The sequence below is a fragment of the Crotalus tigris genome, unplaced genomic scaffold, assembly GCF_016545835.1.
Source record: "Crotalus tigris isolate CLP2741 ecotype Arizona unplaced genomic scaffold, ASM1654583v1 scf7180000024429.2167931701:2281839, whole genome shotgun sequence".
NCBI classification, from domain to species: domain Eukaryota; kingdom Metazoa; phylum Chordata; class Lepidosauria; order Squamata; family Viperidae; genus Crotalus; species Crotalus tigris.
Genome location: NW_024100596.1, coordinates 1947393 through 1964595, shown reverse-complemented (window position 1 = coordinate 1964595; position 17203 = coordinate 1947393). Strand labels below are relative to the sequence as shown.

General features: G+C 39.7%; 1 protein-coding gene across 1 annotated transcript; it reads right to left on the bottom strand.

The window, feature by feature from the left end:
• Positions 1 to 2009: 2009 nt before the first annotated feature.
• DDX23 (DEAD-box helicase 23) lies at positions 2010 to 15979 on the bottom strand. The gene is made up of 17 exons (XM_039330566.1): positions 15830 to 15979; positions 13786 to 13994; positions 13204 to 13308; positions 12306 to 12402; positions 11617 to 11682; positions 11173 to 11311; positions 10921 to 11054; positions 10101 to 10213; positions 9098 to 9241; positions 8351 to 8576; positions 7943 to 8088; positions 6884 to 7061; positions 6370 to 6612; positions 5796 to 5947; positions 4387 to 4495; positions 3743 to 3917; positions 2010 to 2945 (listed from the first exon to the last, which is right to left on the bottom strand). Exons 2-17 carry the CDS (start codon positions 13992 to 13994, stop codon positions 2722 to 2724), a joined length of 2460 nt encoding a protein of 819 aa, XP_039186500.1. The 5' UTR covers positions 15830 to 15979; the 3' UTR covers positions 2010 to 2721.
• Positions 15980 to 17203: the final 1224 nt, after the last annotated feature.

Here is a 17203-nt window from a genome sequence, read left to right as displayed (position 1 = left end):
TAACATGTGGCTGAGTGGTTATTATTTTGAGTACAGATGTGAGGACATTGGAATGGAGAGAACTCAAGATGGTGTTTTGATTGGTATGAACACCCATCCCTGATGCAACATTAAACCCAGTGTGGTTCTGAGCCAAAGGTTGGGATGAACAGATACCCTATGACTTGAGTGTTCAGAATTGATCTACCACAATTTTCAGTTGGCTCCAGAGCTACTCTTTTCTGGGGCAGGAGTAAGACTTGGACTCCTCTAATTTGTAGGACTTTGGGCTATAGTTCTCAGAGTTCCTTGGGGAAAATCTATTAACAATTACATGGGATACATAAGCCACCCATTAGCAGTATAATTAATTGTCTCAAGAGTTTAGGCACAAGCAGCTTTCGTGTTAAAGTGGCAAAGGTTCAAATACCATAGCCAGAATAAATAAGGCCCTCTTGGTTCAAATGGCACTTGTGCAAAGGAGAGTAAAAACCAGGTAGGTCAATGAATGGGTTGCAATCAAGCTCTTGATTGATTTACCCATCCATTGCATTCAACCTAGGAAAAGTGCAGATTGAGTAGCATCTAACCTTCCTCAAATAATAACTGAAACACTGTAATTGCCTTTTAATTAAAATGTCAGATATCTGCCTATTAACCACCATATAAATAGCATTTCTGCTTGTTCTCTATGTATCAGTTCTCACTTTCAGAAATATTAGAACAAACCTAGCCTAACATCAACTTTTCCCTACGATAGGTATCCGTCAGAAGTCATCTTCTGAAGGGCTACTCCTTTCCATTCACAAAATTCATTTTGATGATTCTCACTTTGAACATTATCATTTTGAGGAGTGGGCACCTATAGAAAAGCTCACCATTTCTGGCTTTCAAGAAATGTTTTTAAAAGCGATGGTCTGGAAAGTTAGCTTGTTGCAATACTAGGTAGCCTGTAAAGCCACCCCTTTGCCCCCCCCCCCTTTTGGTACAAATTGCCTTTAAAGTGCAAACCTAAATAAAGGTACTTAACTAAAACACATCAGTTGCAACAAGACAAGCTCATTCTAGAATGCACTGTTGCTTAACAAATATCTGTTCTAGTTTTAGTCCCGCCGTAGCCATGGAAGCCAATTGGGTGACCTTGGGACAGTCATTCTCTCAGCCCAACCTACCTCAGGGGGTTGCTGTTGTGGGGATAATAGGAGGAAGATGCATTGAAGATTTTGCTTGAGTTATTTGTAAAAATAATAAAGGTGGGACATAACTAAATAAATACATTGGGGATGAAAATTGAGAACAATCATGCTCATAAGTATAGATACTTAAGTTTCAGGTTGTGCAATTTTGCATAGTTGGAGATTCAGTACAAGAAGCTTTTCCAAGACATTTCTCAAGCTTGTGCTGCTGAGTTGATGAACAGCCAGGAATATCACCTTAAGAGCATGAAAGTGTACATAAACAGGAGGCTCTATAGTAGCACTAATATAACGTACGGCACAATTGAAAACCTTCATCCTCAAACTCCTGGTATAATAGTAACACTAGTTTGTTGTAATAATGCAACAAGAGAACCCAACATTTGTCTCAACTACAGGTAAATTTTCCTGAGACTTTTGAAACCGATGTTGAAACGTAGCTATTTTGCACATGGTTATCACCGATAATCATTAAATGAGAATTGGTCAAGGGAGTTTTCCCAAATTCAATTTACAACCTATCTCAGAAGAAAACTCTAGCAACTACTGCAGAAGAAATTATTGGCTTTTCAGGAAACAAGACCTTTCCTTGATTTCTCCAGACTTCTCAGTTTAAGTATTATTTTGCTACAAGCAATGCTGCTTGTAAAATAGCATAGCATTAAGCAGCCAACTTATTCTTAGTCTAATTGATAGTCCTTTTAGTAGAACTGCTTCATTTAGTAGAACTGCTTCATTTAGTAGAAAGCAGCAGCACAGCTATGGCAGCAGTATTACAGCTCTTTACGACGTACATATTTCTACTTGTGAAAAACCAAGAATAAACAGGCAGAACAATGTTTCATATGGATTTATAGTAATTGTTTTTCAGATCATTGAAAAAAAATAGGAGTCTTTCTGTACATTACCTGCCCTTTCTATGTGGGCAGGGGGGCAGTTCTAGATAAAACAAAAACACAATTGAATAGAAACATAACAGCTTAGGTTTAGAAATGAAGAGAAGTCCTCATTGGAGCAGGAAAAGAGGATCTGGAGAAGTAGATGATCACAAACAGAATTCCCCTCTTCATTGGGCCAAGCCCCCAAAGTCCTTCTTGTCTGATTTATGGAGAAGATGGCAAATGTAGAAGTCGACAGCTGAATTCCCTCTCCCTTCAAATATGTTTGGAAGAATCAATCAAGAAGGCAAGATTGCTAGCCATTCTCAATCACCACAACAAAAAGAAATATAAGTTTTCTATAGACATCTTCAAGAAGAAGAACATTAAACGATTTGTGGAGATCAAGATTTGCAAGATGATACCCTATCTCTTGGAGAAATGTTCCCATTGTTCAGTCTTCAATGCAGGGTTATCATATATATAGTGAGAGAAGTGTATTTACGTTCACAGAAAGTGAGAAAATGAAACAGCCACTTCACTGTTAAAGACTGGAAGAGCCACTATGCTTTACCCTGTGTCATTCTCTAGACCTCAAATGGTGGTCAAAGGGTGCCCCCGATTATAATACCAGGGGGGGGAGGGCTCTTTGTAGATTAGCTGCACACTCAGGCAAAGATAGTCTCCTCCCGACGCTTCTTTGTGAGGATGGTTCCTGGTTTGTGTTGGGCATCTGGATGGTTGGCCAGTTCTGGGGGGCATGAAGACACTGGACTCTCAAGGATAGCTTGCTTAAGGTCATAGAAGACAGCAGAGTCCTCTTTGGTTACAAAAGAAATAGCTACCCCGCTTTTCCCAGCTCGTCCTGTTCGACCAATGCGGTGGATGTAATCTACAACAAAGAAGAATTAAGTTGTCAAGGCACAGACACTGCTGGTATATCAGATGCAATTTGGAGACCTAGCACAGAGTTCCCCAACCTATCCAGCCTTGCGGACAGCGCGGGGGGGGGGGGGGATGGTTCCATGCGAGCGGCTAGCAAGTTCACACGTGCAGCTCCATTTGCACGAGTGGTATGCATGTGTGCCCGCTGCTCACGCAAATGAAGTATGCATGCATGCGCTTGTCTATTGCTCGTACAAGTGGGGATGCGTGTGGACACGCTCGCCTGGTATTTCTTTGGCCTGGTTGCAAACGCCTCATGACCCACTAGTGGGCTACGGTCCAGAGATCAGGGACCCCTGACCTATCAAATTCTGGAGAATCATAAGGCTAAGAGAAGCATAACGTTTAAGAAAGCAATAAGCAATATATAGAGCACTTCAGGGCTCAAAGTGCTTTCCATACATTATTTCAACAATCCTGGTACTAGCTTGTAAGACAAAGTGTCGAGTGGTACTGCTTTGTAAAATCTGTCTAATAAGAATGCAACCGGAAGATGATTTAAATTACATATTTTATGGCTTATGTATTTTTCCATAATTCACCATCAGCAATGTACTGCTAGAAGAATTCACATCTCTATGGGAGTGACTGGGGGTAAATCTAATATTCCAATCCCCCTGCCTTACTGGTATTCCCACATGCTCACAAGCACTAGTTTGTCCAGATTTCATTCAGAGAAAAGAACTAAAGAATCTTCCACAGAGGGGGGAACTTGAATGAAAGGAAAAATAAAGCATAGCTTACCTTCGATGTTTTTAGCCATATCATAATTCACCACCATGGACACATCCTGAATGTCAATACCACGACCGGCTACATCTGTGGCCACCAAAATGTCCTTGGCACCAGCCTTCAAATTGGAGAGGGCAAATTCACGCTGCTCCTGGCCTTTACCACCATGAAGGGTGCAAGCATTGTACTGTAGAAATAGGGAGAACAACACATTAAGAAAAGCCAAATCGTTGTAGCAGGGGTGGTGGTGAAGAGAAGTGAGCGGGAACTAATACTGATTATTTCAAAGGCACAGATATTTGAAAGGGGGACTGCAGCGGAATTAGTTCCATCAATTTCCATATGATTTTAGAGCTATCTTGCAAGTTATGTTAGGAATAAAAATAATTGGCAATCAGCAGAGACAGTTCGTCTTTTAATAACAAATTTCCTAGATGAAAAGACAAAGAGTTGCCTATGAAATTCATGAAAACATACTGCAAATTATTTACTCAACAACCGACAGCAACAGAACAGAAGAGAGAGATGTCCAAAAAATAAAGAAGACTCCATTCTGGGAGCCTGAATGCCTCAAAAGATGGCCCAGGAAACCCTAACAAGCCTTGATCTCAACAAACATTTGCAATTTTGTAACTCTAAATAGGATTGTGACTCACCCCCATTTTCTCCAAAGATTTGGCCAATACATCACAGCCCTTCTTCTGGTTGACAAAGATGATAATGGGTGGATCAAAACCTTGCTCCAAAATAGCCAGCAGTTTCTTTCTGCGTAAATGAAAGGGGAAAAATGGTAAGGAATACACAGGAAGTAGGATCTTTCAGTTGAGACTGGACGGTATCACGTATTAAACCGAAATGTCCTGCTGCATTCTAGCTTTCTGCTCTAGTACTACATTTATGTCACAGTATGCTGAAGCCTTTTTCATCCCTGGGCCACCATTTCAGGAACAGTTTAATACCCTGTCACGTGGAAGCACAACAGACATAAACCTGCCTTGGAATATGCCCACATCATTTATTTCAAATGGAGACACAAAGAGCAGACATGAAGAAAAACCCTAAGGCAATTAACGACAGAATACTCATCTGTTGGTACATGTTAAAAATGTCTTCAAAATATTTTAATTTGTAATGGGGAGATTTTTATCTAAAATATCAGAGGAATGCATGTCGTGTAAGCAGAGGGTAAGCAGCACAGGACTGCTCTCCAATGAGTGAGAAAGATGCATTTCTGCTCCATTAGGGGCAGGGCACGGGGATTTTCACTCAAGAAGGTAGAGTGCTTATGGACATGTTGAACTAGAGATCAATGGGTCTCCTCTGGACCAGCCCTCAGGGGATGCCAATTAAACTTTAAAAACATTTTGAAGTAAACTTGACTAGTAAATGCAGTAAGTGTTCAAACTAACTAGCTTTCCATTGAATAAATATACAAATTATAAGTGTATGAGTAAACCAAATTATCCATACAGGTAATGCTCTCTTAACAAACCATTTGAATTAATGATGGCTCCAGAGAAGGACCTGTAAAGCACTTCTCACTGTTGCAAAATATTGCATACACCCTACGCAGTCATGTGATGGCGATCTCAATGCTTACCAATCTATTTGCATTTACGACTGGATTTAATCTCCACATGGAGCTGAAATTCTTTGGCAGGCAGGTCTTTTGCACCATCCACTTAATGACCCAGGAGACTGCTTAATGACCAAAACTGGGAGTGCCAGGATTGCGGTAATTCAACAGCAGTCATGTGGGTGTCTCACTTAACAATCATTTCGTTCAATGACCAGGATTCTGGCCTCAATTGTGATTGTTAAGCAAGGACTATCTGTAATGCAGTTTAATTTCTTAAAATAGGGAAGCAAATTTAGTTTAATAAATGGTGGCAGAAATGAATATTGGATATATTTCTTTTTTTTTCCCCAGTCCTGTTTTTTTCTTTAAAAAAAAGAAGAAAGAAATGGAACAAAACTCAATTGTTTTACCTTTAAAATTTCTGGAAAATTTATGTCTTTAAACAAGCTCAAGTTCCCATCCTTCACCTCCCATATTAATATTTACCTTTTCTCTGATTCCGACATGAGGAAGACCTTTTGCTCCACACGCTCATGTGGCTTGCCAGCTGAGCCAATATACACCACAGCTGGCCGGCGCAAGTAACTGCGTGCCAGACGTTCCACAGCAGGTGGCATGGTTGCTGTGAACATCACAGTCTATCATGGAAGCAGACACAGAGAGAAAGAAATAATATGCACAAAGATTCTTACTCGGTAGTACTTTTCTTCCTCTTATTCTACAGAACAAAAACCCCTTTTCTAAAAAACACTCTTGAGAGGTTTTCCCTATTCAGAAAGCCTTTTTCCTTTGTACTAAGACGTTTGAATTCTCAAGTGAAAAAAGCTTCCTAAGCATTATAGACTGCAATTAGCAAAAATAGTTCCATAATTACCACGACCATTCAACTCCCAGCCCGAAGAAAACTCCTTTTAATCATGGGTAGTTCTCATTTACATTTGAAAGCTGATCATATGAGATTAAGGGGAGGATTCTGGGTCAAAAGATACAACTCAGTTTAAATTGCTTAAAAAAAAAAAGAAACCCAGAGTTGGTAACAAGACATTCAAGCGCCACCAACCTGTCGGTATTTATGCTTGCCCGATTCAAAATTGGCCAGCATCTTCTCTGGGTCCTCAGCCTCATCGGTATCTGGTTTCTGATTAGTAACAGGCATGTGCTCCAGAATCTTTTGCACATCAGGTTCAAAACCCATGTCAATCATACGGTCAGCCTCATCCAATACCACATAGGTACAACGGCTCAGCACCAGGTAGCGGTTCTCCAACACATCAATCAATCGGCCAGGTGTGGCAATCACAATCTGGAATTCAGAGGGAGAAAGGCACTTGTGTCTGCCCTGCCACTCAAGGCCCAAACCAATCCTTCCCTTCCCTCCTCTAACAAGTTCTGGAAGCAAAGTACTTCTCAAGAGTTTGGTCTAGTCAGGATATGGAGCCAGGCTGGGGAGTTAAGGAAATATTAAGCTATGCATAGTTGTCATTTATTTATTTTTATAAGGGTGCACTTTGCCAATCTATAAAGCAAGCGCTTGTGACCAGGAAATGTGATGAATTTTACTACTGCAATCTCACCTCGCAACCCATGCGGAGGCGGAAGCCTTGGTCCTCACGGGAGATACCACCAATCACAGCCACGGTGCGGATGCCCAGGGGCTTTCCAAACTTAATGGTTTCTTCCTCAATTTGCTGAGCCAACTCACGAGTGGGAGCTAAGATGATAGCGTAGGGACCTTGGTCTGACTCCTCAATCCTGCAGCGATGAAAAATGGCAAGCTGAGTGGTAAACGGTGTCAAACTGAACTGTGAAAACTTGAATTTCTTTTTAACTTCAACATCTTTGCAGTCTAGAGCCAGCTGAATCATCTTGAAACATATTAAAGCACGGTTCTTGTCATTTTCACTCCTGCTTTAACAATGGACTTCCTAGAGTACTGGACTATCAAATTTAATGCGCTCCCATTGGACCAGATTGTTTCTAACCTGCTGTATCTAGTGACAATTGTTGAATGAAGTCATGCAGTTTTTTTACATAGATTGTTTCAATGTTTGTCCTATTGGGGCTTCTTCCAAGTGTACAGAAGTCTACTTATCCAGATGGTGTCCAGTTGGTGAATCATATAAAACAGGAACTCTAATAAGGTCATGGCAGTGAAGGGGGAGGAGGGGAAAGTAGGGGGATTATTTATGCACCGCAATCTGGTTTATATCTAACATGCCTTGTTTGTGAGCTTCCCCAAAGCATCCTGCTGATCTCTGTGGACAACCTTAATGCTGGATTAGATTTTGTCTGACCAAATCTTAACTTCTGTATCAAATTGTGACTATAGTCCTGCACATTCTGCACTATAATCTGGGAAGTGTCATTGATTGTGGAAAAAGCTTCATTCATACACAAAACACTTTTACAGCATTGAATCCCTTAGTGAAATTCTCTATTTTGCCATAACACAAGAGCTAAAAATTCAAGGAAAAGATTTGAGTTTTCCTAGAATGGCCAATAGAACATTGTTTATTGTTTCAGTACTTGATATACATGACAACTATCAACCCCTTAATATTTACTGCTTGCCCAATCTCCAACCTCCTCTATCGAGTTTTCTCCTCCTCCTCCTCTAGAAAGATGTCTCTTACCTATCAATCTTGGGAAGAGTGGTGATCCATACCAGAAGTGGAATAAGGAAGGCAGCTGTTTTACCACTCCCAGTTTCTGCTACACCGATGATATCACGATTCTGCAAACCAATGGGGATGGCTTGACGCTGGATAGGAGTAGGTTCCTGTGCAAAACAAGGAAGAGTTTGTCAAGATACATTTGAGCTCAAGGCACCATTAGCAGAATCCAGGAAATGCAATGTTCAGTTGTAGCTGCCGCCAATCACCACTATCATCCTACTACTTAAATTAAATGTCTTGGATTCTATGTCCATCTGCAATAGTAAGATGAAATTATTTGAAACCCTGTGCAGATTCTAGTTTTAAATTAACATCATATAATAAATCAAAGAACCCATCTGCTTCACAAACTGAACAGTCTCTCACCTTATAGCCACATTTGTCAATAACCTCCAAGATGTGAGGAGGCAATGAGGAGTCTTTCCAGGAACGAATGGGATTGGGAATCTTGCCTCCCTTGGTGGTGATGCTGTAATCTTCACGGAAGATACGCCAGTCCCTGTCTGTCATTTCATCAAGTTTCTTTTGAGACCAGTGCCGATCATCCCATCGCTGCTTAGCCTCCTTTTTACGTAGCTTGCGCAAACGCGCCCTGGCAAAGCAAGGAAGTTTAATCAAGAAATCAGGCAAAATTATTGCAAAAACCAATAAACACAAAAGCAGAAGGAAACACCCCACAAAAATACTCATGGGGAAAATCTTCTTAATTTTCTCCCAAATTAAGAGGGTTTGGTTATCAATACAGCATACAACATACGACAAAATTCATAACATTTCCATCAGTAAAGTTCTTTTAAATTTCTTAGATGAAGGGTGGGGTTTGTTGGGTTTGCAAAACTGTGGCAGAAAAAGAAATTCTGGCTGTTTGATCTTTCCAGTTCTCTGCCTTAGCCTAAGTTCTATTATTTTCTAATAGTAAGTAACTTCTCCACCATTTATTGCAACTGTAATATTTTGCAAAGCATTGCACTAGAATGCATTTACCACTTTCATTTGAACATCAAAATCCAATGAAGCTGTACAAGCATAAACCAGTATCAGCCATAGAGTGAGGATGCTTGTTTTCATCCTTTCAATTCCCAACATCTTTCATCAACCCTGCACGAAACCTACTCTTCTTGTTCCTTCTCTTCCAGCGTTCGCCGCTTCTCCATCAGATCTCCATAGAAACGTGACTGTTCCCGCTTCTGCTGTTTCAAGTCAATGCCAGCGATGAAACCACGCCCCAGCAACTGAACCTGGTGTCGCTCCTTGTACCTTTTAAAGAACATATCAAAAAGCCATGACACATCCTATCATGTAAGCCCTTACTTTTTAAAGAAATTTTCAGAAAGTTAGAAACCTCTAATCTGAAGTTTTGGTTAAACGGTGGAATAAAATTCCATCCTTGAGCTACATAAAATGTATAGGCAGCTTCAATGATGAAAAATGCTCTCTTTTGGTGGCCAGTGCCTTCTGTGCACATATTGTACAATTTGCTGTTTGATTTCTACCAAGCTATCTCACAGCAAATCTAACTTTCTGCTCTCTGTTCCGCATGCTAAATATTTATCCAGGCCTCATGCATATTTTGAATGCCAGCTGGACAGAGCCAAGTGAGATGAGTGGGATAACATCTTGCACTTCAACCCCTGAATCTTTTAAGCTTGTCAAATTTGACGACAAGGCTGGTTCTATTGTAGGAGCTCTGCCACCTTTTTGTTTATATATATGTTCCTCCTGGCTCCTTTGAGTACCTGGGAGGGATCTGTGCAGCTGGGTTTGGGAACAAATTTAACAATCAAATGCAAATGGCCTGCTGACGCAAGTAGACAAAGCAATTTTCCACCAACTACTTAACCTGCACAATTTATATCGATGGGAAATTCTAAATATTTGCAGACCGTCTAGTAAATCTAAATCCTTAAGACTTCCTTATACATTCCTTCCTCACAAAGGTACGTCTGTCCTTGTTCTTTTGCATTATATCAAAATCTGTTTACATGTTCCCTTCATTGGATTCTTCCCAGAAGAAAGAAAGCAGGCATAAATACTTTTTCACTCATAGCTGAGCTGAGACCGATCCATATTATGAAGCAGCATACCCTTCTGAGGCTCTCCTTGAAGAAATACTCACAAAGGATTATAGTCAATAGAAGTATCTTCTGAAGCATCCCATTCAAAGACAAATTTGCGGTCGTTCAAATGTCGAGTGCGTCTCCGCTTCTTGATCCCACCCAAATATCGCTCCTGGCGGGATGAAACATTTTAACATTCCATTTTGGTCCTATTCTATTTTCTCTATGAAGAAACAGTATAGCTAACAGGATCAAACAATGTGTTCATTTCTCTTTCCTATACTGCCAATAGGTAATGGTTGGAAGTGAGAGCTTAATAAATTTGAATAAGACTACTTATGGAGATTCTCAGTCGTCCAGGTCACGGTTGTCCCAAAGGTGCTTTTTAAAGGGCAATTGGACTTTCTTTGTTTTTTTCCCTGAAGATGTTTTGTTTCTCGAAGAGGTTTCTTCAGTTCTGTCAGAATGGTGGGGAATGGGAAGATTTATATGCAATCCTTCTATTCCCCACCATTTAATCAGAACTGAAGAAGCTTCTTGGATAAGAAGCGAAACATCTTCAAGAAAAAAAAACAAAGCAAGCCCAGTTGTCTTTAAAAAGCATTTTTGGGACATCTTGTGGCAGGTATGCAAAATTAAGATTTCCTAATTCACAGTTCAAACCCTTTATCAGTAGCTTTATTCATCTAGAGGTAATCTCTAAGCTGTGTTTATCTTGGGACTCATATATGGTACATATAAGAAGAATGGACTTTAGAAGCCAAGATTCATGAGAGAGTTGAAAGAACTACTCAGAACCAACTTGAATTTAAAGATATTCCACTGAACCCTATTCCCTTTTGAACAAAGGCTGCAACTGCTCAAGCCAGCAAGCATTACTTTGATGGCATGCAGCTCCTTGGTCTTGTCTTTCTCCTCACGGATTTTTTGCCGTCCTTCCTCATCTTCATTGCCATTGGTCTCTCGTTCCATGCGCTCCCTGCGCTCACGCCGCTCTCTCTCCTGAGGGTCTTCTGCAAGTAGGGAAAATAGGAAGATTTTCACAAAATTAATACTGTATCAGAGACACTAACTCTGAGCATATAATGGGCTGATAAATTACACAACACCCAAGGGAAAAAATATATATACCCAGCATTTTTCTTCCCATTTCTTGGAATTGCTTTCTCTTTTTTCTCTCTTCTTCCAGGAACCGCTGTCGTTCCTCGACTTCCTGCTGCCGACGCTTTAAGGCCTCAGCCTCTCGCTCGGTCTTAGAAAGGAACTTGGGCTGCAACGAATCACAAGCAGGTGAATACAAAGAAACATCTTTTTGTTGAAGTCGTAAAAAAAACAACCCCAAAAATAATGCTGAGACACATTTAGACTGCTACAATCTGTTTTTCTCTAACTTGGTGCTCTTTAGGAACGCTAGACTATAAGCCCCACCCTACCCCCAAATTTTCCCTGAGGTAAATACCACATCAGACTGGTCTGCAATAGTCTGCTGGAATCCAATATGTCTTCCAACAGGCTTTCCAAAAGTTAATTGATATCTGGAAACAGAGAAAGTGCAGATATGCTCCTTGGACTAACCTTAGCTTCAGCCTCTTCTTCAGCTTTCTTCTTGGCCAGCAGCTCCTCCAGAGAAAGTGGCTGAGCCTGTGAACAACATTGGCACTCACTGAGGCACCAAGAAAACTCACTAAAAAGAGGAGCTGCTATTATAAAAGCTAAGTGGCTTTCGACATGACGAGAAAAGAGCAGCCCACAAAATTGAGAAAAGAAATATCAGAAGAATACAGGTAATCCTCGTATTCAAATGAACGGCCAGTTCATTTGATGGCCGTTCAAAATTACAACTGCACTGAAAAAAGTGACTTATGACCGTTTTTCACATTTACAACCATTGCAGCATCCCCGTGGTCATGTGATCAAAATTCAAACGTTTGGCAAGTAACTCATATTTATGATTGTTGCAATGGCCTGAGGTCATGTGATCACCTTTTGCAACCTTCTGACAAGCAAAGTCAATGGGGAAGCCAGGTTCACATCACAACTGCAGTGATTCACTTAACATCTATGGCAAGAAAGGTTGTAAAATGGGGTATTTTGAAAATTCACTTAACTGTTTCACCTAGCAGCATAAATTTTGGTCTGAATTGTTGTCATAAGTTGAGGACTATCCATATATTCTTTTTAAGCAGATCACAGAAAAGAATTATTCTTTTAAATCAGAATGCATTTTTGACCATTATTATGAACGATCAAGATGCATGCAGTACCTTTTCCTTCTTGGACAATGAATCATCATCTTCATCTTTGCGAGCATCTCTATCTTTCCTTGACTTGGAATCTTTGTTCCGACTTGGGGAGGTGCTCCTGAAGCAGAGAGAGAAAAGGGTCAAGAGGGAACATCCTTGCTCCGCTACAGTCAGAATACATACATTTCACCTGGCACTGATAAAACAAAAATATTTATGTGTCAGTGTCAGGCCTCTCTCTCCCTTGGGAAGAATGTCATTCTGTTTCTGATATCACATACTTGTAAAATTTAATGCTTCTAAGTACTCATCTATCAGAAAATACCCAGAATGAAAATATGTTTCACCCTTTCCCAGCTGCAATTGTGCTTTTTATTGCAGGGTTTAGAGACTTGAAAATTATCCCCATATTGTCACAAAATTGGAAAGAATTTGACACCATGTCAATAAAGGAAGGCATGTGACAAACAAAATTATGGAGCCACACTATTAAAATATACTCCACAGACTTCCTAAATGCATTTTTCAATTATGACTTCATTTTAAAGGCAAACCTTGGGCCAAGACAAGATACAGTAGATGCCTCTCAGTGTCCTATGCAAAATATATGTACTAGAAGACCACTAACAGTATTTTTTAAAAAATCATTCAGCAAGAGATATTGGTCCATTTAATCAAAGCTGATTTCTGAATAGTGAGGAGCCAGCAAGACAACTTACTTAACAAATTTTCTAGTCTTATCATAGCTGGAATACAATTTCAGCAAGTGTTCTCTCTTAAATCTTGAATAAAATGTATTTGATTTCTTAATTCTTGTAAACCAGTGACGGTTATCTCTAGGCCTCTAGATATTGTTGCATTACTCTAAGCATCCCTCTAGAATTACTGCAACATCTCTTTCTTTCTCTCAATGTTTTACCTGGATCGTTTTCTGTCTCTTCGATGCCCATCTTTGTCCCGGTCTCGATCTTTCTTATTGCGTTCTCGTTCTTTGTCTCTTTCCCTCTCTTTATATCGCCGTTCTCTACAAAGATATGATTTGCAAGAAAAGTGCCTCTTAATACATGTCGCTCCAACCAATGCTTCTCGTTCCATTAAGCAGCAGAAGCCTGATGCCTTTTGCTTAAATTCTGGAGAGTTTATTTACCAAACAAATCAAATTCTGAAAGCAACCTTCTCTATGATCTTCTCATACCCACCAAACCAGCTTCTGTAGAAATACAGTTGTTGAATTTACACAGGAGACAAAAAAGCAGAAATTGTCAACAAATACATAGTCTCTCTCTCTCTCTCACACACACACACACAGAGGGAGAAAGATGCCAATTTCGATGCCACTGTGATAGAACTTAATTTGACAATGAATATAAAAACCACACTCTTATCTGAGCAATCAAATTAAAGTACATTTCCTATTATCATTCAAAATGGATCAAATCAAGTTATCCTAATGACAAAACAGACTGAAAAAGCCACCTCTCCATATAATGATGCATGTTACCTCTCAGCTGATTTGGATCTAGATCGGGATCTTGATCGACTGCCTCTCCTCCTGTCACGAGAGCGGTGTCGTTTTCTATCCTTTGCAACAGGAGAGGCTTTTCTATCACGCTCCCGTTCACGATCTCGTTCTGCTGACCGTGAGCGCCTCCGCTCTTCTTTGATGGGTGAAGAATCTCGCTCTCTCTTTTCAATAGTTTCCCCAGCCATCTAGATTAGGAAGATAATATTAATTTGTGGGAGAAAAGGAAAAAAAGTGGAAAGACAGAATGCAATTGTCTATTCTTGCATGCAATTGTTAACGATTTTCCATGCCTGTAATCCTAAACAAGAATCCATGGTATCTTCTTTATAAAGAAGGCAAGACAAGGAACCAAGAAAGTTAGTTAATATCAAACAATCCCATCTGACTGGCAGCAACTTTCCAAAATTTGAGATAACTATCTTTTCCAATTTAACTTTGAGATTCTGGGGACATAAGTTAGGGCAGAGATGCACAACATGAGACCCTCAAGATGTTGCTCAAGATCTCTTAAAATCTCTAATGATACATCAAGCTGGTTGAGAAGTTACATTTCAGCAATATCTAGAGAACTGCATGCTATATATTTTATATATTTTGCAAGTGTTCTTCTCAATACGACTAGCTTGCCTTCTGAGATGTTCATAGACTCAATGACTCAATTTTAGTCCTACTGTTTTAAAAAAACATTTTTCTGCTAAAAATAAATAAATCATTATGACATTATTTCAAATTAATTACCTCTACAGTATTTGTTTGTTCCATATACACTGGTAGTGGAACTTTGTTACAAATATTTTCATTTGTGAATCTGGGAAGTTATATGAGCATAAAGCCTACACATAGATCATGTTCTTGAGCACAGTTCAATATTTCATGTAATGAGAAATCATGATTTTCAGTCACTTAATTCCAGTATTATGCACATTCTGTATCCACAGTGCAAAACATGAAAATCTATTTCTCAATATACATTCATACTCCATAAAAATTACACTGTTTCCTGAAAGGATGTGATAATGGATGCTATTGTGAATTTTTGAGAGGAAAAGCCCAGCAAGAAGAGCAAAATTGAAAAATAAAAAAGTTCTCAAAGGAGTTCTATGCAGAAAAAAATGTGCAGTGTGCAAAGCAATAAAAATTGTAGTTGTCTGTTGATTTCTGAGGTAAACTGAACCATAGATTTTTCCTGTAAAATCAATTAGATCACTAAGGGTTCAGTTTTCTCTCAGAAATTGGACAGAAACCAGAAATATTGAATCTTATCATCATTTTAGGATTTTCCCACTATCTCACTCTAAAAAAACAAAACAAATATTGGAGGGGAGGGGATACATTATAGTCTGTCAAGAAACTTTTTCTGTTCCTGGAAATCTGTCCTTCCAATTCCAGAAGCAAGGGGCTGTATTAGATTTATATAAAATTTTTACACAGTAAGATAAATACTACAAAATACATCCATTCGCTTAGCATTAACTTGCTTAGTTTTGTACAGTGCTTTTTTCTAAAAAAAAAAAAAAAAAAGGTGCTGGAACTCACACACGTCATACAACCCGCCTTGCCTACCCTACAAGGTTCCATCCAAAAAAGGTGCCGGAACTCCGTTTTGGGCGTTCTGTGAGAAAAAAAAAGCCCTGGTTTTGTTGTATAAATGGGTGGATTAACCTGTTTTACAAATCGAGCCCATTTTGTTACGGTTCCATGTACTCTGTGGATATATAAAGACGTAAATTCAACAAGCCGCTTAAGCTGAAAACTGAAAGAAAACCATAAAAATGCAAGATACGTTTTGGGCTTCCTTGATGGCCCTTTTCGCTTTTCCTCCTCTTGCAGAAATACCGACAAACAAAAAAGAGAGAGACTAATCATCGGCACCCACTTCCCTAGGACTGCTGCGCTGGTCATCGATAACAAACTAATCCCCTCCCACACTCCCAATTTTCCCTTTCCCGATCTTAAAAACCCTCCTCTGCTTCTAGCCTCTAACAGAAAAAGATTCCTGGAAAAAAGAAATATAATTCACCTGTAACGTTTCTGGACGTCGGTAAACACTCACAGCGTTTCTATAGCCCCGCCATTTTAGCCAACCTCATTCCGATCCCAATAACCCCTTGCCAGGAAGCATGATGGGAAAGCGAGTCCATCCAGTCTAATGATCTACTCTTCATGCACTGGGTTGAAACTACAACTGCTAAGAGGCCTCACGAGAAAGGTTAACGTTCCAGCATGCACCGCACCAAATCAGCTTCTGAAGTTTGGAGAACTACAGTTCCCAGAAGGCCTATGTACGAGAAAGGAGGAAGAGGCGCGTCGTAGGGCGATATGTTGTTCTGCGCAGAGGCTTGAGCTTTTGCTCACTTTTTTTTGGCCTCGTGCTGGATGTGGCGTTTCCGCATGGGAACAGATGAGGGTGATGAGCGTTGACTGGACGGATGTAGGGCTGGACGACCGCAATGCGTTATAGAAGATTTTTTTCTAGTGAATTTCCAGATTTTTGCAGATCAGCTTTGGTAGTCCTAGTTGAATAGGTCACCAAAAAGAAAACAGCTCAACTAGCATGGATATGCCCATTTACGTTACATTTGTACATTTTCTGTCCCTTGGGGAACAATAGTAACGGCTGAGAACGCCACTAAATACTGTGGGAAGAATCCAGAGAAAGATATTTTGGGGAATATTAAAAAGGCAAAATATATTTCCCCATAGGAATAATGGAGAACTTTAAAAAAAAAAAAAGACAGAAACCAGCCCCAGCACCTCTCCCCCAAACAGTAAACTCAGCAGAGGCCAGTTTTTAGAAATGCAAATTCAATAATATTTTCAGAAAGCCTTCCAGCTAGAAACTGAAGAAATTAGGAAGACAAAGACAACTAAAATCTACATACCCCCACCCAAATTCTAAGGACAGGAAACAATAGGATTAACCCACCAATACAAAAAGGGCACACTCAGACCCAAATTAAAGTATATGACACAGGAAATACAAAGCCTCAAGCAGGAAGAACTCCAAAGAAAAGCTTAAGAAAAAAACCCCACCATGCCCAGCTATATATAGTCAGCTTTCCCAGAGCTATCTTTCTGTCTGGCTCTACTCTTTAATAAACTACAATCTTCTTTCTAAAGCAGTCTCCATTTTGTTTATTCCCAGCTTGGACTGGACCCTGATGAAGATTTTTCTTTCAACAACACATAAAATGAAAAATAGTTTAAGCTATGTAGAAGTTTGATCCTTATCTGCTTTGTTTACCAATCAACTCAGCTTTTCTTACTTTTGGCCAACAAAGTAGCATGTAGTTATCTCACAGCATTAATATTTCAACTTCCTCTTTTAATTCCAGCTCTCCTATCTTTCTGTCATTCCTTATATTGGTTGTATACATAGAAATGGAACAATAGG

Excerpts from the sequence above, each read along its gene's own strand:
- DDX23 (XM_039330566.1), bottom strand. The coding sequence starts at position 13,994 with ATGGCTGGGGAAACTATTGAAAAGAGAGAGCGAGATTCTTCACCCATC. Across the intron at positions 9,242-10,100 it reads TCTATTGACTATAATCCTTT|GTACAAGGAGCGACACCAGG; the intron begins GTGAGTATTTCT and ends GTTCTTTAAAAG. Across the intron at positions 5,948-6,369 it reads GCAAGCATAAATACCGACAG|ACTGTGATGTTCACAGCAAC; the intron begins GTTGGTGGCGCT and ends CTTCCATGATAG.